The sequence below is a fragment of the Musca vetustissima genome, unplaced genomic scaffold, assembly GCF_032173495.1.
Source record: "Musca vetustissima isolate MV318-11 ecotype Yass unplaced genomic scaffold, APGP_CSIRO_Mvet_v1 utg15223, whole genome shotgun sequence".
Taxonomy (NCBI): Eukaryota; Metazoa; Arthropoda; class Insecta; order Diptera; family Muscidae; genus Musca; species Musca vetustissima.
Genome location: NW_026884776.1, coordinates 27,726 through 49,362, shown reverse-complemented (window position 1 = coordinate 49,362; position 21,637 = coordinate 27,726). Strand labels below are relative to the sequence as shown.

At 34.0% G+C, this 21,637-nt stretch overlaps 7 protein-coding genes across 7 annotated transcripts; 2 read left to right on the top strand and 5 right to left on the bottom strand.

Moving 5' to 3' along the window:
- Positions 1 to 541: 541 nt before the first annotated feature.
- Positions 542 to 1,704, bottom strand: LOC133331763 (Golgi to ER traffic protein 4 homolog). Its single transcript, XM_061540139.1, has 2 exons — positions 1,312 to 1,704; positions 542 to 1,249 (listed from the first exon to the last, which is right to left on the bottom strand). Exons 1-2 carry the CDS (start codon positions 1,687 to 1,689, stop codon positions 608 to 610), a joined length of 1,020 nt encoding a protein of 339 aa, XP_061396123.1. The 5' UTR covers positions 1,690 to 1,704; the 3' UTR covers positions 542 to 607.
- Positions 1,705 to 2,895: 1,191 nt separating this feature from the next.
- LOC133331760 (meiosis-specific nuclear structural protein 1-like) lies at positions 2,896 to 4,318 on the bottom strand. The gene is made up of 2 exons (XM_061540136.1): positions 3,102 to 4,318; positions 2,896 to 3,031 (listed from the first exon to the last, which is right to left on the bottom strand). The coding sequence occupies exons 1-2, from the start codon at positions 4,316 to 4,318 to the stop codon at positions 2,896 to 2,898; spliced, it is 1,353 nt and encodes a 450-aa protein (XP_061396120.1).
- Positions 4,319 to 6,810: 2,492 nt separating this feature from the next.
- Positions 6,811 to 8,011, top strand: LOC133331761 (BTB/POZ domain-containing protein KCTD9). The gene is made up of 3 exons (XM_061540137.1): positions 6,811 to 7,293; positions 7,469 to 7,583; positions 7,659 to 8,011. The coding sequence occupies exons 1-3, from the start codon at positions 6,910 to 6,912 to the stop codon at positions 7,988 to 7,990; spliced, it is 831 nt and encodes a 276-aa protein (XP_061396121.1). The 5' UTR covers positions 6,811 to 6,909; the 3' UTR covers positions 7,991 to 8,011.
- Positions 8,012 to 8,577: 566 nt separating this feature from the next.
- Positions 8,578 to 11,116, bottom strand: LOC133331754 (tryptophan--tRNA ligase, cytoplasmic-like). Its single transcript, XM_061540129.1, has 6 exons — positions 11,011 to 11,116; positions 10,816 to 10,899; positions 10,523 to 10,751; positions 10,266 to 10,448; positions 8,767 to 9,346; positions 8,578 to 8,702 (listed from the first exon to the last, which is right to left on the bottom strand). The coding sequence occupies exons 1-6, from the start codon at positions 11,102 to 11,104 to the stop codon at positions 8,592 to 8,594; spliced, it is 1,281 nt and encodes a 426-aa protein (XP_061396113.1). The 5' UTR covers positions 11,105 to 11,116; the 3' UTR covers positions 8,578 to 8,591.
- A 4,907-nt stretch (positions 11,117 to 16,023) lies between these two features.
- On the bottom strand, positions 16,024 to 16,881 carry LOC133331759 (tryptophan--tRNA ligase, cytoplasmic-like). The gene is made up of 3 exons (XM_061540135.1): positions 16,871 to 16,881; positions 16,207 to 16,786; positions 16,024 to 16,134 (listed from the first exon to the last, which is right to left on the bottom strand). Exons 1-3 carry the CDS (start codon positions 16,879 to 16,881, stop codon positions 16,024 to 16,026), a joined length of 702 nt encoding a protein of 233 aa, XP_061396119.1.
- A 115-nt stretch (positions 16,882 to 16,996) lies between these two features.
- On the bottom strand, positions 16,997 to 17,492 carry LOC133331755 (tryptophan--tRNA ligase, cytoplasmic-like). Its single transcript, XM_061540130.1, has 2 exons — positions 17,252 to 17,492; positions 16,997 to 17,183 (listed from the first exon to the last, which is right to left on the bottom strand). The coding sequence occupies exons 1-2, from the start codon at positions 17,488 to 17,490 to the stop codon at positions 16,997 to 16,999; spliced, it is 426 nt and encodes a 141-aa protein (XP_061396114.1). The 5' UTR covers positions 17,491 to 17,492.
- A 2,502-nt stretch (positions 17,493 to 19,994) lies between these two features.
- LOC133331758 (phosphatidate cytidylyltransferase, mitochondrial-like) lies at positions 19,995 to 21,049 on the top strand. Its single transcript, XM_061540134.1, has one exon. The coding sequence runs from the start codon at positions 20,042 to 20,044 to the stop codon at positions 21,047 to 21,049; it is 1,008 nt and encodes a 335-aa protein (XP_061396118.1). The 5' UTR covers positions 19,995 to 20,041.
- The last annotated feature ends 588 nt before the right edge of the window (positions 21,050 to 21,637 follow it).

The window sequence follows — 21,637 nt, the reverse complement described above, 5'->3', positions numbered from 1 at the left end:
TAACCCATTTGTGGGGGATATTCTGAACTCAAAATTGTCAGTTTATATCCTACAAAGTATCGAATTCTAAGACAACTTTGCCATTTTCGTTCATCAATTTTATTCACACTACATTCTGTGAGAGCATTCGGTACATCGTACTTCGCGATTTTCATCCTAAATATTCCTAACGGTGCTAATCCAAATTATGTCAAAAAAGTTTAACCATTGTAATTCTGCTTTGTAGTGTACCAGAAATATATTCTTAATACAATAACAACACTTTTCAAATAAAAAAATTATAAGTGTAATTATGCAGTGTCCTTCTTTTGAGAAATAAATCAGGGGCAAGTTTTAGTTAAATATCTATATTATGTCATTCATAATATGATTTTTATTTTTAAACAACTAAGCAGGATAAGGAGAAACAAACAAAGAATCAGAAATCAATTTAAGGACACACTTTCTAAATATTTATGAAATAAAATAAAAAAGGAATAGTAAATCAAAATATATGTATATAGCCATAAAGACCGTAAAATTACTAAATGTAACTTTTGGAAACATATTTATACATAGCAACATATATAGTCGTTTACTCCCACCACACTGGACTGCTACTATTGCGTCAGTCCAGTGCGTGAGCACCATCACCACGGCCACGTTCACCACCGCCATGACCGGCATCACCTTCATCGTCGTCATCTTCGTCTATACCTTGCAACAAACGTGAGATAACATCTCCAAACATGCCACCAAATCGACTCTCAGATACCGGTGGACTGGCACCGAAATGTTGTACTCCTATTTTAGTCAAGTACTTTTCGAATGCGGGATCTCGATCTAATTCGGCTTTGTATAATGTACATAAAGCCCTAAAGGCTTCCAAATTCTTACTATCCATTAATCGAAAAAGGAAGTGGATGAAATTCAAAAGTGGTTGCTTAAACGGAGCCTCTTTACGATTTATTTTTGGATGATAGCGTGTGTATGTGGTGAATGTATCCTCTGCGGTTTTCCGATCATTTAAACTGATTTGTTGTAGGACGGCCTGAACAACAAACAAATCCACCTCACTGTTGTAGCCTTTAGTTTCGTTGATTTTGATGAGAATACGGCCACAAAGGTTGCCATCACGACAGAGCATATAATAGCGTCGAGCCAATTCTGTATTGCCCTCAGACCAAAAAACATGTGCTAGGATTTTATACAAAGCCGGATCACCCGGATAATTGCCAGTGACTTCGGCACTCCATTTTATAGAACGGTTCTGAAACAAAATAACATTGACAAACTGATATTATATGCACGGCAGGCAGGAATTAAACTTACAATAAGGGTTTCACGTTCCACACAGCCAGCATTAAGACATGTAATTATATTACCAATACGTTCTACCCATAAATCGGCATCTTTTTTGTTGTTACCCCTCTTTTCCAATGTATCCAAAAGTAGCAGACCCAAATCGGCACCGCTTGTCTCCTGTTGTTTTGAAATTAATTTCAATGCACCATTGTAGAGCAACTCCAAGCACTCTTCGAATTTTCGTTGCGCCGTATAACGGAAGTATAGTGTTCGATACATTTGATGTGCCTCATAATAGTTTCCCGCTTCTATGGAACTATCTAATTTGGCCAGGACGCGACTCACACCTCTCTGACCTCTTTCTGTGGGTGCAGCATTAGCAGTAGTTTCAGATGCCGTCATCATATCGAGTTGAATAATGAATATATGCTGTGTATAGCTAACAATTCACCACTTTGCACGAAAATATATAAATAAATATGATTTTTGTGGAAAAAATCTTGAACTTTCTAAAAAAAATTAACTCGCAATATGTGATTTTTCCATCGACTAAATAATACTTCTTCTTTTTCCAACACTCGGTGTAAGGTATTGTGAAATGATAACACACATAATAAAACATTATAAAGGATAACTTAAATAAAAGCGTTTAGCGGAAAGCGTTGCAAAACACTCGGGGAAAGACATTATGAATGAATATTATTAAAAAGTATATATGTATTTTTATATTAATACACGAGATTAAAATAAAAACAATGCATTATTTATATCATCAAAACAGCAACTTAAAGCCGAATTTCAATTAGGTTTACATATGATATATTCCATGTACTACCTTTTTTACTAATTAAAATAAAAAAAATAAAATTAGACTAAAACGGCATTAGAAATTTTCATTGGGAAGATTTATTTGACATATATACCTTGTAGTATAAAATAATTAAAATAAACGGCCGTGTTTTATTAGATGTGTTCACACTATGCTCTCTCATAAAATATGTTAGTGGCAATGAGTACAATTTTTATAAAATGAATTATTAAACAAAATTAAAATACGTCCAAAATGCTCTTTACAAAAGACCAAAAAAAGCATATGAAGCAATTTTTTCATAGATAATTCTTCCAAAAAAAAAAAAAAATCCAGGAACGAAATTATTTTCTTGCACTATGGGATAACTGAAGATCGGTAGAGATCTTAAATGATGTTGATCAAGTTTGCTTTAAATTGGTTTAAATCTAAATACCTATATGCTTCCAGTTTCAATTTATTTCATATACCAGAATCTAGCCCAAAGGTCCAAGAGCGATTCAAAAAAAAAAAAAAAAAAATGTAGACTACTCAAAAAGCTTAACACTATGTATTAGCTTTATAATATATTAACGTCTATTCAGTTGGAGGGGATCTTAACCATTATACTTCAAAAAACAATTTTTTTATTATAATTACATTACCCAAAATTATAAAATATGCTACCAATAAATTAAAAGATTTGTGTAAGCCAATTTGATTTTAGAAATTGTTTTCATTATCCCACAACATAATTTTGTTCGAAAGACATCAACACTACGAGCCCTAACAATACAAATGGCTTGTATGTAAAATAGTAAAAATTATGTTGATTTTTCAGTAGGCAAAGGAATGTGTTCTCTATCGGATGGCTTTAACACACCAGGTGGTAAGTAACGTAATAGTTCTGTGGGAATAGATTGTAACATACGAATTCGTTCCTCCTCAATACATTGATCTCTGTAAATAAAGAAAAACCGCAAATTTGGAGTTAAACATGTTCATATTGTAAAAAGTGCTAGCAAAATACCTTTCTTTTTCCTTTCGTAACATCGTTTCGAATTCTCCAATTCTATGAGCTATTTCCTCGGCACGTTGTTGGCGTCTTTGTTCGATCATCTCTTTTAATGCCCTATTATGCTCCATAATTTTGCGCCTACGTTTCTCATCCGACAATTGATCCAACTTATCACGTTCGGCCATTTGACGCAAACTTTCTTCACGCATTTGCCGTTCCTCTACGGCAAATTTACGCTGTTTCTGTATGGCGATTTCTCGACGATAATTTTCTAGTTCCATCCGCAATTTTGTCCTTTCCTCGATCTGTTTCTCTAGCATTTGACGGTATTTAATATCTTCCTTCGCTTTGCGCTCCTCAACCAGCAGTGACAATAACAAGTCATCTCTTTTCTCCCTTTCTTTATTGATGTTGGCTAGCTCCTTGCCAATTCTCTCGCTCAATGCCATTTTCTCCGCAATAATGCGCTTATTTTCAGCTTCCGTTTTTTCCTTCAGTTCATCCCTTTCCCGTTGATAGGCCATAAGACGTTCATTGTCATCGACATTTTGCTCCTTTTCCAATTGCCTTTGTACCTCTCTAAGACGCATACATTCCTCCATTTCTTTCCGGCATAGATCACGAAATCGTTGGGCTAAGTCTCTTTTCCTTTGTTCCTCGGCTTCAATTTGTTTTTGAGTTTTTTGCATATCTTCACGATCTTTCATGACTTTTTCAAACTCCTTTTTGCGATTGCTCTGTACTTCGTGCATTTGTTCCTGCAATAAGGTACGGGCTTGTGTCTTCCTCTGTCGCTCTCGTTCCTCCTCCTCCAAAATAGACCTTTTGGCCTTTTCACATTCCATCTCCCACTGGGCGTTTTCTTCACGTCTTCTTTGTGTGTCCAATTGCCGTTGCTTCTGTAATGCATCCATTTGTTCCTGTAGCTGTTTGGATACCAAGGCGGTCTGTAGTTGGTTTTGAAGCAATCGAAGTTCATGATTATTGTTCCGCAATTGTTGTCTGCGCTTTTCATCCAATAAAATTTGTTTTTTATATTGCTTCAGCTCTTGGCAAATATCAGAAGTACTAATACCTCGGACGGAATCCTTTGTTGTTTGATTCCCCGCCGATTCAATATGATTTAGGCGCTTTTCTTCGTCTAGAATATATTTGTGAAAATAATCACTAGAATTTTGTTGGCTATTTTTTATTCGATTTGGCATAGAACAAGCTGGATTATCGGTCATGATGATGACGAAAATTGTATTAAATTATTATATCGAATTAAATTGTTTAAAATATTTTTTCTGTTAGCAACCGAAATTAGAAAAGTAAACAAACCTCTTAGTGATGGACCATTCGACAGTTCATTTAATCGATTTACTTGTTATCGGTTACAGTTGAATCTGCTTTGTTGCAAATAGTATTTAGTATTTAATAGGTAGATCTGTTGCTTATAGGTTCTACTCTAGCAACTGTTTAGAATTTCAAGTAAAAAACTAAAGAACTTTTGAAGATATATCCTATTAATAGTGCCAGCATCAAGCGATGACAGAAATGCTTCTCAAAGTTTAAACTAGTTTTTCTCGAATCAATGTTTTTACAAATGGCGTGTACGATGACTCAAGAACTAATAATGCAATCCGTTCAAAATTTTAACACGCTTTCCTGTATATAGGTTAGGTTAGGGATGTGCGGTTGTTAATTACAACCGTTCACTCAGAGACAATTGTCCATTGGGATCATCTTTGATACCTGAAAAGAAAAGGGGAAAGAAGAGAGAATCCAAAAGAGGAAGAAATATGGTCTGTTCCCGTTATGCAAGAATCTACTCAATTTTACTATTTTCTTCGATAACATAAAGGAAAATTCGAAAAAAAGTAGTTTCTTGGAGAGCCTGGAAAATGTTTATTTTAACCATGCCAAATTTTTAACTAAGCCTATGATCTGATTGTGGTCTATTTTGGAGAAGAAATCTAGATTATCAAATTCATAACATTCAAACTGTTTGTGTCTTCTGACACTCAGCGATGGACATCTACACCGATAAAGAGGAGATAATATTCCTCCCTGTAGTGTGCCTCTTTTCACAGATTTCCTCACGGAACTCTCTCCTAAGGATGAGTTGATAATTCTGCTTTCCAGCATTCTATCAATCGAGTCCGTTAGAAATGAGGGGATACCTGAGCAGAATGAATGGCCTCTAGCTTCACATTGTTGAAAGCTCCCTCAATATCGAGGAACGCTGCCAAGGTGTAGCCGGTGGACTCCATATGGTTCCCGATTTGATGCAGGTATGCTGGGGTATGCTGGGAGATGCACACGAGCAAAATTTCATGACAAATTTTCTTCTAAATTTCTTTAAAAATTTCATTGTTGTTTAGACACGCAAAATAACTCTTGCATCAAATTTATGAATAATTTTACACACTTATTTTCTCGTTTGATCATTGTTCATGAAAATTAAAAAATGGAATTAAAAGAAAACAAAACTTAATTATAAAAGGAACCCTTGGATTAAACTCCTTGTACATTAGAACTTTTTACCGGGTTAACCTACTTTATAAGGATTTATTTGACATATATGCAAGGGAAATGACACCCACTGTTACCTCTTTAAATGTAAACGTACTGTTATAGAAGCTATAGTCGTGTATATACGATATATTATGTGCCCTGCTGTTTGTTTGCCAATAGTAAACAGAAAATGAAAGAAAACGCAAAACTTTGCTGCAGCCAATTTCAGTTTTTTACAAATATCGAAACAAAACAGAATTGCGAGCATGGCCCCCTTTTATACCATCTGGACCTGGAGATTTGTAGGGTCGAGAACTATTTATAACCCATACCAGTTTTGGGTAGCTTATAATGTTTTCAATCAGCTTCTCCTCCTCCCTCGTAAGAACCATATGCCGATGCGCACACAAGGAGTTTAAGGGCCATAATGAGGATGTGTACCTCATTATGGCCCTTAAACTCCTTGTACATTAGAACTTTTTTTACCGGGTTAACCTATTTTATGAGGATTTATTTGACATATATGCAAAGGAAATGACAATTGAAACCCACTGGGTTAACGAAATCTGGTTAAATGTAAACGTACAATTACAACCAGGGATGTGGGTTGATGATAGAAGATCAAGAGTTTGTTTATTTAATGGACTGGACTTTTGGGCAAACGAACAACATTTTGTAATAATCTGTACAAATTATTGAATAATCGAACGAACCTTTTTTGAAAACGAAATATAAGTTGCAAAATAGTATAGGGTGTGATCTGGTCTAGTAAAATCGCATTATGTCGCAGCTTTTATTACTTTTTTTCTTTGTCGCTTTCGTAAACATTGCGTTTCGCTTCTCACTCCTATTCGTAACATTCTGTGTTTTCGTTAATTTTCCCTCTTCCACTTCGCGTATTGAAAGATTTAGTTCAGTCGCTCTTTACAGTGAATCGTTCGAAAGGTTCAACCTAGAACTACACACAAGACTTTATCATCAGTGGGTGTTTATGAGGGGCAGTTTATAAATAAAAACCAGAATCACATCATTGGCAAGAAAAAAAGGGCGAAGTGGTTATTGAAATTTTAACACATTTTTATTTTTTTGTAACATGAATACTGACGAAGTTACTTACAACACAGTACCATTAAGTGATAACGAAACGAAGACGACAGATCACAGGGTCAACACACCAATGACCGAGAAGTCAACGACGTCTTTACAAGTGGCCCCCGTGCGGGAACAGAAATTTCCATCATCGAAATGGATAAAACTGAATGTTGGTGGTAAAGTATTCCAAACGACAATATGGACACTGGTGAGCAAAGAACCGGATAGTATGCTGGCCCGCATGTTCTCTCAAGACGGTGCCATGATGCCCAGTGATCAAGATGAATCGGGAGCGTATTTAATTGATCGAAGTGCTCATTATTTTGAGCCAATAATTAATTATCTAAGGCATGGTCAACTTATTGTCGATCCCAATATTAGCCTGGAAGGTGTATTAGAAGAAGCAAAATTCTATGGGTTAGAATCATTGGTTGGCCAGTTGGAAGCACAAATTATGCAAAATAATCAATCGCTCGATAATCAGCCATTGACCCGAAGAGATGTCATCAAGGCACTCATACAAACATCACACATTACAGAAATACGTTTTCAGGGTGTAAATTTGGCTGGTGCCGATTTGAGGAAACTGGATTTCCGTAATATTAATTTCAAGGTAAAAAGGTTTGCTCAAAAATAAACGGGTTTGTCTACTACCATCAAACAAACTCACGCAAGCTCGTTTATGTTTATGCAAATTTGAAATATTTGATTATTTAGAAATTGTAATCTAACACGTTTAGAATTGTTAGAATTGATACGAGTTTTTATTGTATACCCCTTCCTTCCAGTATGCTTGCATGCAAAGATGTAATTTGTCCCATGCTAATCTAACATACTGCTGTTTGGAACGTACCGATCTTGCATATGCCAATTTAGAGTGTGCCCAACTTATATCAGTAAAAGGTAGTTCTAATACTGCACAAATTTTTTGTGGAATATTTTTTTAATTTCCAATACAACAATTGTGTCTTTACCAAGGTTTATGTGCCAATATGGAAGGTGCCAATTTAAGAGGTTGCAATTTCGAAGATCCCTCAGGTTTAAGAACCAATTTGGAAGGTGTCAATCTTAAGGGAGCATGCTTGGAAAGCTCCAATATGGCAGCAGTAAATCTCCGTGTTGCGAATCTAAAAAATGCCAACATGAAGAATTGTAATCTGCGTTCGGCTGTACTGGCCGGAGCTGATTTAGAGCGTTGTAATCTGTCGGGTAGTGATTTGCAGGAGGCAAACTTAAGAGGTGCAAATCTAAAAGATGCAGAGCTTACGCTAATGGTGACACCCTTACACATGGCTCAAGCCATACGCTAGCAGTTATATTTGTATGGCTAAAATATTTATCGATTCTGTGATGTTTCTTAGTTTGAGAGTAGCTTGTGTGTTTGCACAAGAAATTCAAAAAATAATTTATTATTTACACATTTGGAATACCCTCCCCCAGTATATAATTGGCTTTTTTGTAATGGCATTTAATTTTACAACAATGTAATTGTAATACATACCATTTATATTTTGGAAATTAAATATACAATATTAAAATATATATCTATTAAATGAATACCCATTTGACGAAAATTTATGTTGATATTGGCTTATTTATATAGAACAATGATGATAGTGGGGCCAGAGTCTTTATTAAATAAATAACTTATCATTTGAGAAGATCTATTTGTCATTAATACTTCCAATTATTGCACAGATAATTATTCGGAAAACCTAATAAAATAATTAGCTATTTGTTGTAGAACTTTATTTATGCTAAATTATGCTAGTTCACAATTTAGATATGTGGAATAATAAAGCGTTAAAGAAAAACATTCATCTAATTGTATTATAAGCGAAAATAAATAAAAAACTTTATTTTTTAAATTGTGACAAAAATCGTAGTGGCGCACTATGTGCTAATAATAATTTAACTTGCATTACCGAACTTCAAGGGACGTATTTCCATAAATTTCTGTAAAACTTCATCAGTCACCAATTTACGAGCAGCTTGATGTTGTTCCACAATGGGTGTCACGGTCTAACCAAAATTAAAATAATTGTAATAATAACAGATTTAAAAAAAACGACTTCAAAAAACTTACCTCAATGGCAATTTTCTTAATTTCGCCAGTCAACAATTCACCCTTGCTATAGGCCAAACGTATCTCTTCCAGTTTAGCATCATCTTCCAAAAAGAATTTAAGTAGCTGATAGGCAACATCAATATCGGGAATGCCACCCAATTTACGATGTTCTTCGACGGTAACACGACCACCCGAAAACGCATATTTATTGATTTTATTCTTAATCTGTTTGGGTGTATCGGTTAAAAATACTGCCGAATTTTGTTCACTGGCCGACATTTTCGATTTAGCACCTTGCAAGGCGGGGAAGAATGTCGAATGGATGAGGGCACACTTAGGGTAACCCAAACGTGGTGCTACATCTCGGCACATACGGAAATATGGATCTTGATCGATGGCGCACGGTATAAGGCAGTGAACTTTTCTATTGCCAAAAATAAATGGAAATGTACTCGAAAGGGCTGGTGCAGCTTGTACAGCGGGGAAACCAATTTTACCAATTATATCCGAATCGCCAAATCCAAAAATACCCTTTACCTGATTGAAGGTAACACATTTTTGCATGCGAATTATGTTTTGATAAAATGCTGGACACTGACTGAAATGGAAATATTAAAAAATAATAAATAATAATAAAACAAAAATAATTTAAAATTTCTATACCCATCGCTATTTTTAATAAAATTAAAAAAAAAAACTATATATTCTCAGTGTACGAGTTAGCCATATCCATCCGTCTATTATAACCAAGCCGTAATCCGATATGTGTCTCTCAAAGATAGGCTGTATTGTAAATCGGTCAAATTTTGCGTATTTAATGCACAATTTACATAAAATCGTAAGAAAATATATATGGGAGCTATATCTAAATCTGAACTGATTAAGTCATTCTAGACTTAATTTAGTAAGCTATGCCCAATTTCGGGCAAATTGAAAGATATATAGGTGCATTGGTACACCATTCATATTAAATCGGATGAAAACATATATGGGTGATATAACTAAATCTGAAGCGATTTTCACGAAACTTAGCACACATCATTCTCGGCTCAATTCAGTAAACCATGCCAAATTTCGTGAAAATCTAAAGAGATATATGGACTTTGCGGCACTATTTATATTAAATCGGATGAAAATATATATGGGAGCTATATCTAAATCTGAACCGATTTTCACGAAATTTAACAAACATCTTTGTAGACTTAATTCAGTAAGCTATGTTAAATTTCGGACAAAAAATATATGGATCGTTAAATGCGACCTGTACTTTGTTTACTATTTAACATGGACAGACAAATGTACATGCATAAATCGACTTAGGAAGTGATTCTATGCATAACCATGAGTCTATCTGGTTTCCTCTCGCTGTTACAAATATATGCAGAAATACACTGTACCTGAAGGGTATAATTATGGGTAAATTCTAATTTAAATTCTTCTATTTATATTTCTCCTAATCCAATATTCCTCCATATATAGATAAATTCATTTCCTGTTTTCTTTTGTGAAAAACTTACCCCATAAAAGTTAAATTGTTAAAAATAAACGTTTTCTCGACATCAAATCCCATGGCGATAATATCCTTGGCATTCTCATGAGCCAATTTAATAGCATCTTCAACTTTCAAATCTTTCCACAATGTTTTTTCATCATCGGACATTTGTATAACCAAAGGCACATCGAATGCTTCTTGCAGATATCTAAATATTAGTAAATACAATTAAAATTAAATAGGCTACACCACTAACTATGCCATACAACAACAACCGCTTACTTTGTCATAATGAATGGTATCAAATGGCCCAAATGCAATGATTCAGAACTTGGTCCACGACCCGTATACAAATAGAATGGTTTGCCTTGTTCCTTTAATGTCAAAATTGTATTAAGTTCACGATGAGAAAAGAAAATTCCACGTCGGATTAAATGATGTGCTGGCTTGCCGGTTATCTTTTCAATGCGTGCTATCAATTCGTCATCGATTCTGGATGAACCAAAGCGCTCTAAAAGAAAATAAATCAATTGTAGATATTCCATGGATAATTTATTAAAAAAACATTTACTTACTAATCAATTTGTCATAATCAATACCAGTATCGCTGGTACTGGTAACATTCCATGGATCCACAACATCATTTTGATCATCACCTACTATAAAGGACAATAAATAAATTTGTAAAAATGGTCGCACTTGTTTAAGTTTTATTTCAACAACATCTATGTGATTGCACCAGCTAAATTCTCTTATAAGAATTCCTTTACCTGTTACCTCTACACCAGTCACCACCTGCTCATCGGCCTCCTTTGCACTGTTAAGTGTCAAAGCCTCAACACCCTCGGCAACAGTTTCACTCATAGTTTCCAGTATTTATTATTAACTTTTAAATTGTTTAAATTATAAACTAAAAGAAGGAAAATGCAATGTGGAATGAAACGTGTCTGCTGTTAAAAAATGACAAACATATGATGGTTCGTATCGGCGGCAGACTATAAAGCCGGCAAATTTCGTCGCCGATTTTAGCCGCCGCCTGAATTTATAAATATGTTAGTAGCAATTAAAAAAATACTATAGTCCCCATTATAGGTCCTTAGTAAAGCCCCATATTGTTGGTACATATGCTCTTTATTAAATAAGTCGTAGGTATTTTTATGTGTTCGTTTAAGAAAAAATTATCCACTTAAATTAGATCTGCTGATTTTGAGTCAGCAGTTTAATGACCACATGCAAAATAACATTAAATTTCGGGGAAAACATATTTTTTGTATGTTCCTGTACTGCAAGAATCTACTAAATCTTGTTTTTGCAGAACAGATATTTCGATTATAGACTCAGTAATATCGTTTGAGAGAATAACCAAATTCATATATATTAAGGTGGCCATACGTTCTCTTTTTTAGAGGACAAACATCTATATATATATATATATATATATACATATTGTGGCTTCCCAGCTAACAATTTTTGCGAAGAATTCTGATATCAAAATTTTGCCGCATTCTCGTAACATTTTTTTTGATTATTTTCCGAATATTCTTCACATATTTTATGGAAAATTTAATTGTGTTTATTTTATGTAAAAAAAAATAAAATAAAAACACTTTTCTGTAGAGAGTCGACTCTATATTTTCGATATTGTCTACTGTTTCTCCGATTTCTTTCCGAGTACTCTGTACACATTCTATAAGGACATTTTTGGAAAAAAAATGTTTGTATTTTGATTTTTTGGGATATGCTTAGTTGTTGGCAAGCAGCCAAAGGAACAATTTGAAAATATGATTTCGAAAATAACAAAAAATTAAAAAACATAATTTATTATAAAAATAATAAATTGAAATTTAAGATCAAGTCAAACAATAATGAAATGGAAGACAGCCTTCTACAACCTGAAACGCAGCAAACATTGCAATATGGAATCTATGTCAGGCCATAAAGAAATGTTTTAAATTTTCCGCAAGGAATTAAACAATGGAGATAATAAAAAGAAGCCCCCATCTCTAATGTCCAAATATAGCCTTCTAATTATTCAAGGAAAAGAAATAATAGAAACTTGTACTGAAATACATTTTAAATTATTGCAAATAAATGCTTATGTCTTTATTCTAAAAATAAAATGTATTATTTTTTTCGAATAAAACATCCAATAATTTTCTGAATTTCGGATCAAAAATCCGATAAATTTTCGAATAAAAACAACTGATAATATTCCGCTGCGCACATAACCGACGTGGCTGGAAATCCTTTTGAAGCTCGGCTTATGGAAAAAATGTTCTGTCACAAGTCAGCTAAGTAAGTAAGATAATATTCCGAAGTTTCTTTATCGAATTCGAGAGAGTACGAAACTTTTGTAGCAAGGTGTATTTAATAAGGTGTATTCATCAGATACAACAACAAATATTTTACAAAAACATCATTGTTGTTATAGAAATTGCTGACAATCAGTTTTTGACAAAAATAAACAAAAACAATTATTAATTTATTTTTGTCAAGAAATATTCTTTGGGGAATAATTAATGAATTTGTGTATTATTGGCGGTTTTAGGTCAGTGAAAAATAAAGTTTAAGACCTAGTCGCGATTAATTTTAAGTTTCCCACATGCAGCCCATGGCTCCTTTTGATGGTGTTTATATTGTGAACTACCATCTTTTATTCTATGGAGTAGTGTCTTTCAATTTTGTTGCCTTCTTAAAGAAAATTGAGAGACATAAATCCCCGGCCAAAGACTAAATCATGGAAATTGTGTTGACCGTATAAAATCTTTCCACAGGCGTATTTAACCTTCGCCGAGAATTGTAACATAATCTCCTCCATTTTATGAGTATCAGGAATTTATGGACAGATTTCCACACATAACGTAAAATATGTGGACCATTCGACGAACGGGGTTATAACTGATTTAAGCCTAGGTTTCCTTTCCGCCCGCCTCATGAATGTAGATTTCTTGAATTTTTATTATTAAAAAAGACTAACAGCCTGTTTTTGTAAAATTCCAAACAAACGAATTCGAGTGACTTACGACCAAATCTTTATTTATGTTTGTAAAGGTTTTCTGATTCAAAACAAAAATAAATGACATATTTTTCAAAACCTAGGAGTTTGGTCGTAAGTCACTCGAATTCGTTCGTTTGGAATTTTACAAAAACAGGCTGTAAAACCATATGATTGTCACTTACACCTTATTAAATACACCTTGTTTTGTAGAGTATCGTTCGGAATTCGGTAACAACTCGGAACAAATTGTTAGTTGGGTATACAAAATTTGTGACTGTGTATGTTATGTTTTGAAAAAATATAAAAAAAATATTCTATCGCTTGATTTTCAAGAAACCAGAAACAAAGACTTATGGTATGTTCCCGTACAGCAAGAATCTACTAGATTTTATTATTTTCTTCGATAACATAAAGGAAAATTCGTTATCGTAGTAAAAAGTAGTTGATTCTTGCAGTACGGGAACAGACCATTAAATGTATAAAGATAGGACAATCGATACGTCAACAATTTCCAATAGATGGCTTTTGCTCTGTTGTTACGATATCATAACAACAGAGCGAACAATATTAAACGTTTTAATCACTATATAGCAAGCTTATACAATAAAAACATCCTGATTCACCCTGAATATTTTTTTATAAACTATTTTGTCAAAATGCATTTTGTCGAGTCTTTACGGTTTCTATTTCTTTGCCAGAAGTGCCTTTTGCTTGCTCAATGTGGATGGCAGTCAATCAAATTAGTAATTGATACTACTGTTAAATCTCCTCTTAGCTATTACTTTGGTAAAACCATCAAAATTTACAGTGAGATGGAACGAAGAACATTGGTACAAAACTTCAAAAATCTATTTTGCCGGTATTCTCCAAGTGTAGATTTAAAACAATGATTTCTATGGGCTTAAAAGAATTAAAGATGTTTGGTCATTGTAGAATCAGGTCTCTCTTTTCGAAATGGAATAAAGTGGAATTCTGCCGCCTATGTAAGGATGAAGAGCAGATGGAAACGATCGGACGGTCATTGCAAAAACTCGTAATATTCACCGGATAATATATAGGTCCACATGTTGGTATAGCCCCCTCCCCCCTTTTTTAACGATATGTCCCAAATTTTCGGTATTTTGATGTTTTTTGGCACATTTTTCAAACCTATTTGCAGTTAATTGGTATATTGAGTTGTAATTGGGTGAGACATCTGCCTACCAAAACTTATCAATATTGGTCCACTTATTAATATAGATCCCATATATATATATATATATATATATATACAGAACTGTTAGAGGTCCTCCTCATGGTGGAGGGTAAAACAAGTTCTTGTTTTACGTACAGCTTGATGACATTCTACAATAGTTATTTTACCGTCGATAAAGGAACTTTTTTAATTTTGTACTCAGTAACCCGAAAAACTAGGTCAAAAAATTTATTTAATTTTTTTTTTAATTTTATTGTTTTTATACCCTCCACCATAGTATGGAGGGTATATTAATTTTGTCATTCCGTTTGTAACACATCGAAATATTCATTTCCGACCCTATAAAGTATATATATTCTTGATCAGGGTAAAATTCTAAGACGATCTAGCCATGTCCGTCCGTCTGTCCGTCCGTCCGTCTGTTGTAATCACGCTATCTTCTGAAGGAATTGAGATAGGGTGCTGAAATTTTGCACAAAGTTGTCTTTTGTCTGCAGGCAGGTCAAGTTCGAAGATGGGATATATCGGTCCACGTTTAGGCATAGCTCCCATATAAGGGTACCCCCCAATTTTCGGTATTTTGAGGTTCCTGAGCGTGTTTTTCAACCGAATTCGCTGAAATTTGGTACTTTGAGCTCTTATTGGGAAGCAAATCTCCCTACTAAAAATTATAAATATAGGTCAATTTTTTCTGGTACCCCCCATATAACGGTACCCCCAATTTTCGGTATTTTAAGGTTCTTGAGCGCGGTTTTCAACCAAATTCGCTGAAATTTGGTACTTTGAGCTCTTGTTGGGAAGCAAATCTCCCTACTAAAAATTATAAATATAGGTCAATTTTTTCTGGTACCCCCCATATAACGGTACCCCAAATTTTCGGAATTTTAAGGTTCTTGAGCGCGGTTTTCAACCGAATTCGCTGAAATTTGGCACATTGGGTTCTTAATAGGTTCCAAATCTCTCCACCAAAAATTATGAATATAGGTCAATTTTTTCGGATAGCCCCCATATAAGAATACCCCCAATTTTCGGTATTTGGGGGTTCTTGAGCGCATTTTTCAACCGAATTTGCTGCAATTTGGTAATTTGTAGTCGTATATGGTAACAAATCTCTCTACCAAAAATGTTTAATATTCGCTATATAACCCCCGATATAACCCCCTTTTTTATATTAAAATAGTTATCTGATTTGTTCCGCGTTTTGAGTTTGGTTGTAAGACTCTTTTGTAATCATTTCACCTGCGGAGGATAGAGAGATAAACAATTAGAACGTAAGGTTCGATAATGAACTATAGCCGCATTTAGATCTAGCCCCTATGTGGAGGTTTCAGAAGAAGTGGACCGATATTCTCCATCTTCGATTTTGAATTATCAATTAAAATTTTCTGAAATTTGTATTATGGTTTACATTATGGTATACATAATCCGTTTTTAGACATGTCGGTATAGGTCCACTTTTTGGTATGCTCCCTTTATTTTCATTTCTAGTACCTGTCAGTATATCCATGGTGGAGGGTATCCAAAGTTCGGCCCGGCCGAACTTAACGCTTTTTCACTTGTTTTAATTGTATTACAAATTAATTAAATATTTTAGGAACTGCCTTCGAATTTCAGTGGACGTATTTTCATATAGGCTTGCAAAACATCATCAGTTATTTCTTTACGTACAGCTTGATGCCACTCCACAATTGGTGTTACAGTCTATAAAAATAGTTTAATATTATAAAAATAATAATAAATAATTAGTCTATTTGTATGAAATATTAAACTCACGTCAATGGCTATTTTCTTAATTTCCCCTGTCAGCAATTGTCCCTTCTTGTAGGCATCGTGAATTGTCTTCAATTTATCATCATCTTCGAGAAAGAAATTTAGCAATTGATATGCCACATCAATATCGGGTACACCGCCATATTTACGATGTTCCTCCACTGTACTGCGGCCACCAGAAAATGCATATTTATTTATTTTGTTTTTAATCGTTTCTGGTTTGTCCGTAAGAAATATAGCCGAATTTTCATCACTTGCAGACATTTTTGATTTTGCACCTTGTAGAGCCGGGAAAAATGTCGAATGTATTAAAGCACATTTGGGGAAACCCAATCGTGGTGCTACATCACGACACATACGAAAATATGGGTCTTGATCGATGGCACACGGAACAAGACAATGGACTTTTTGATTACCAAATATGAATGGAAATGTACTGGAAAGTGCCGGTGCGGCTTGGACAACGGGAAATGCTATTTTTCCGACTAAATCGCTTTCCACAAATCCGAAAATACCTTTAACCTGATTGAATGTCACACATTTTTGCATACGTATAACATTTTGATAGAATGCAGGACATTGGCTAAAAAGTGAATACAATAAAAAGTGAAATATATTACAGATTCATTAAATTATATTACATGTTCTAAATAGAGCCAATTCAAACTTATTATACATTTATATACAACATGGAACTTATGTACAATACAAATGAGTTATAGAAAATATGATGCACATTCTGTGCAATTTACAATTTAATATCTGTATATGTGTAATATATTCCAACTTCAACTTACCCCATAAACGTTAAATCATTAAATATAAATGTCTTCTCCGGATTAAAACCCATTGCTATTATATCTTTGGCATTTTCATGGGCCAGTGATATAGCATCTTCAACTTTTAAATCTTTCCATATTGCCTTCTCATCATCGGACATTTGTATAACTAATGGGACATCAAAGGCTTCTTGGAGGTACCTTATTTTTATCGGAATAAACAAATAAAATTAATTATTTTTCTACTCAACAATTACTCAATGAAGTACTTTGTCATAATAAAGGGTATCAAGTGACCCAAATGCAATGATTCGGAGCTGGGACCACGTCCAGTATATAAATAAAATGGTTTGCCTTGTTCTTTCAGTGTCAAAATCGTATCCAATTCACGATGAGAAAAGAATATGCCACGACGAATGAAATGATGAGCTGGTTTCCTCGTTATCCTTTCAATGCGTGCTATTAACTGGTCATCAATTCTGGTTGAACCAAAGCGTTCTAAAAACATAATATATATTTTTGGATATAATACATATATTTGGCATTTTATAGACATCCTCACCGATTAATTTTTCATAATCAATGCCAGCATCACTGTTACTGGCCACAGTCCATGGATTTACAATATCATCCTCCTCTGTATTCATCTTTTCAATGTCACTCTTTTGATTAGTCATATTTAATTCGGATTACTAGCTTTCCAATCGACTGACTAACTTCCTTAACGTTTCTCGTCCAACTGCATAGAGACTATTGGCTATAAAATATTTTTCTTTTTATATATATTTGAATAAATAAATCGGGCAATCTCCGAAACCAAATGTGACCGACACACATACATACATGTGGTGGCTTATTCATACTTTTAGATAAAACAATGAATATAAATAAAATTGAGGGTATTTCCCTTTCTATTACAAAATGCAATATATAAAGCAGTAAGGAAAGGACTAAAGGCGGGCGGGCTGTCTAAATCTAGATTGATATATTGTCTTGCCTATAGGACTGGCGTAGCGCCTTTAGTACACAATGTACATGGAATCGGATGAAATTACATCACGTCATTCTGCATATGTTTGGTTTATGTGTGTATATGTATATCAAAATCTGGACATTCTGAAATTTATGAAAAATTGAATGTCAATAATTGGTATGAAATCGATCAAAATATGTATGGGAGTTATATATAAGTGAACGTATTTGAGCAACCGTGGCATCCACCATTTGGTATGCTGCAGCACAGTGCGCTATATGTATATGTGAACCGATTTCAACAACAAAATATCGAGCAAATAGAATAGGATCTATGGTGCACCACTTACATAAAATGGGAATGATGTATATGTATATGTGAGCTATATTTAAATCTGAAACAAAAAGCATTCAAGACTAAATTCCATACCCGTTGCTAAATTTCATAAATATAGAACAAACATAGCCTCCTCACTCCACCGTTTACATAAAATCCGACAAAAATGCGTATCGGAGCGATTTCTAAATCTGAACCTATTTCAACAAAACTTCACGGTTATCAACCTGTAACAAATTTCAATACGCTATGCAAGATTTTGTCCCAATCGGACGAAACTGTATATAGGAGCTATATCTAGATCTAAACCGATTTCAACAAAACTTCGCATACATAAATCTGCACCTAATTCAGTACGCTGTGCTAAATGTTGTCTCATCGCTTAACCTGTAATTTGAATTTAGGGGTTGACCATAACTATATGCTAGGTCTCTACATTAAAATCCATTATGTTTTCGGCAGTGGCTGTACTCTCAATTTCAGATTTTGCTCGTTGGAAGGGTGACATTTTGCAGTAAAAAATTATTTTGCTGTTATTTTGTTTGGTGCAATCGGTTGTGAGTTACAGGGTGTAAAAATGCAAGTGAACAAAGAGAAAATTCGGTACATTCCCAATTTTTCTTTGACAAAGACGAAAATGTTCAGGAATTTTTGATGTTAAAGATGCACCTCGCACACGTAGGCCGGTCCTCGAAAATGTCGATAAAATCGAAGAAATGATCGAAGTTGACCGCCATGTTAGCAGTCGTAACATCGGCCAGGAGCTAAAAAACGACCATTAATTGTTTTAAACTATTTTATTTATTTATTTATTCCAAAAATGCAATTTGAAGCCATTAAGGCCGATTTCATTTAAATTGCAAACTATACTACTCCATTTAACAAGATTTCTTAATGATATCTTAGATGGCATTATTCTAAAAATAATAATATATTTCAATATTTGGCAAGTGGCTAACTACTCAAGTAAGTGTATTAATATCACATATTCAATATTTAGTAATAAACAGCATTGTATAAAATATAAGAATTTAAATTTGTATATTATAAAAAAAAGATGACATACTTTAGTTTAGGTAGAAAAATTGAGAACTACTCCAAACTCCAAACTACTCCATTTACACAAAAAATAATGGATTTCATTTTTCCCCAAACTAATATAATTTTAACAAACCGACAAAATGAATGTATCGACTTAGTGAAATGAACTAATTGAACTAAAGAAAACATATGAACGAATGGATATCGTTCCGATCGTTTATTTCACAGAATGTCGTTCTTTGAACTAGTTCGTTTCAGAACGACACAACCAAGGTATATTTAATAAGGTAGCCGCATCGGCCCAGCTGTTGGACAAATAAATGTCAAAAATGTTGTTGTAATGTTGAACCAAAAAATTAAAAAAACAAAATTATAAATGAAAATCTCCGAATTTCGAAGAGCTTTTTGGCAATACTTCTATTAACATTTTCTACAAGAATTTGTGTAAAAAAATCTTGTCAATCTGTTTGTTTTGGCAAAATATTTTTGACATATCAAAATACAACAACCGATGTTTGTTGTAGAAATTCGCCGATGCGGCTACCTTGTATATCTACCTTGGACACAACTCTATCCTCCTCCAAAAGGGAAGAAATTAAAGAAAGTGGGCCAGTTCTGAATGAAAATATATTTCATATTAAACTACCCAGTACACAAGTAAATATTCCACACATTACTTCTCATATACTGTAGATAGGTATAGCAAAACATGACTCTTTATAAAGATATTTTGGCCCGATTTCCCCGTGGTGGTATCTCGTATGTTTTTGCATATGGATCTGGTGTTAAACAACAAATTGGATATGCCGATATAAATCAGCAAAAGAACAATATTATTGATTTGGTATTTTGTGTCCGTGATCCATTGGGATGGCATGCAGAGAACATAAGCCGACACGAGAGCCACTATTCGGCAATGCGACATTTGGGACCAAAGTTTATTATGAAATATCAAGAGAATTTTGGAGCCGGTGTTTATTTTAATACATTGGTGCCATTGCCCGATTTGGGTGTGCAAATTAAATACGGTGTCATCTCAAAGGAACGAATGCTACAAGATTTACTGGAGTGGAGGCATCTGTATATGGCAGGACGTCTACACAAACCGGTCCAGGATATTGTGGCGCCAGACGATGACGAACAAATGAAACAAGCCTTGGCCACAAATTTACGAAATGCATTTCACATAGCTTTGATAATGTTACCGGAGAAGTTTACTTCATATCAGCTGTTCCATGCCATAGCCAATCTAAGTTATAAAGGAGATTTCCGTATGATATTCGGAGAGAACAAAAACAAAGTGGCAAATATTGTGAAGGCCCAAGAAAATGACTTTTTCGAGTTGTACAAGCCGGCCATGAAAGATTTGGCTCAATATGTGGCCGTCGATTTTGCCGCGAAGGAAAAGGGTTCGGAAAATGTTGTAACCCAATTTGAACAGGACAAATCAATAAAAGCAACGGAATATCACCTGCGTCAAGCCCCAGCTGAACTACGAAGGCGACTAATACGCAATGCCGTTTTCAAGGGTAGCTACATTGATATAGTTGAACCGTTGGCAGCCTTAAAGAATCTGCATGAAATTGTCGCAATGTCGGTAAATGATATAGTCTGGCGTAGCAGTATAACACAAACCCTGAAAAATATACCAAGTGCTGGTATAACAAAATCATTAGTATATGCTGGTCGCAAAGCAATGAAAACATTTGCTAAATAAAATGGAAACACCAATGTGTACAATATTGTTGCTGTTATTGGCCGAATTATAAATATACAATCGGTCCGGTTTATCTGTAGTAGAAGTTTGAGGCGAATAATAAAAAAAGTTAAAGCAGAGCTTATTTTCAACAAAATTTGTTTTAAAACAAATGCTTCCTTAAATTGTTAGTGATTTTGTTGTTGTTTGTTGTTATAAAATATAAGGTAGTGTAGTAGAATTAAAAATAAAAAGTGTAGCTTTCCTATTTTTTTTATTTGGTATGAAATTTTACATATCGCAAAAAGTATACAATTGTAAAAACTATATCGTTATCATTTAAAATTCCCATTCGTTATTTGATTTGTACATACCTAAAAATATATTTAACGCATTGCCATTGTAGTATATTAACAGTTGATCATGAATAGTTTACACTATTTCTATAAGTACTCGCTAAAAAAACTGTCAATTGTATCCTTTTCATTGTGTATACAACATGTTAATAAACGTTTTGGAACATTTTTTTTTACATATTTTTAACACAATAATGGGGAATTTTGTTAAGGTTTATTTGCCAGAGTTCTTGAAAATATGCTTGGTTTAATT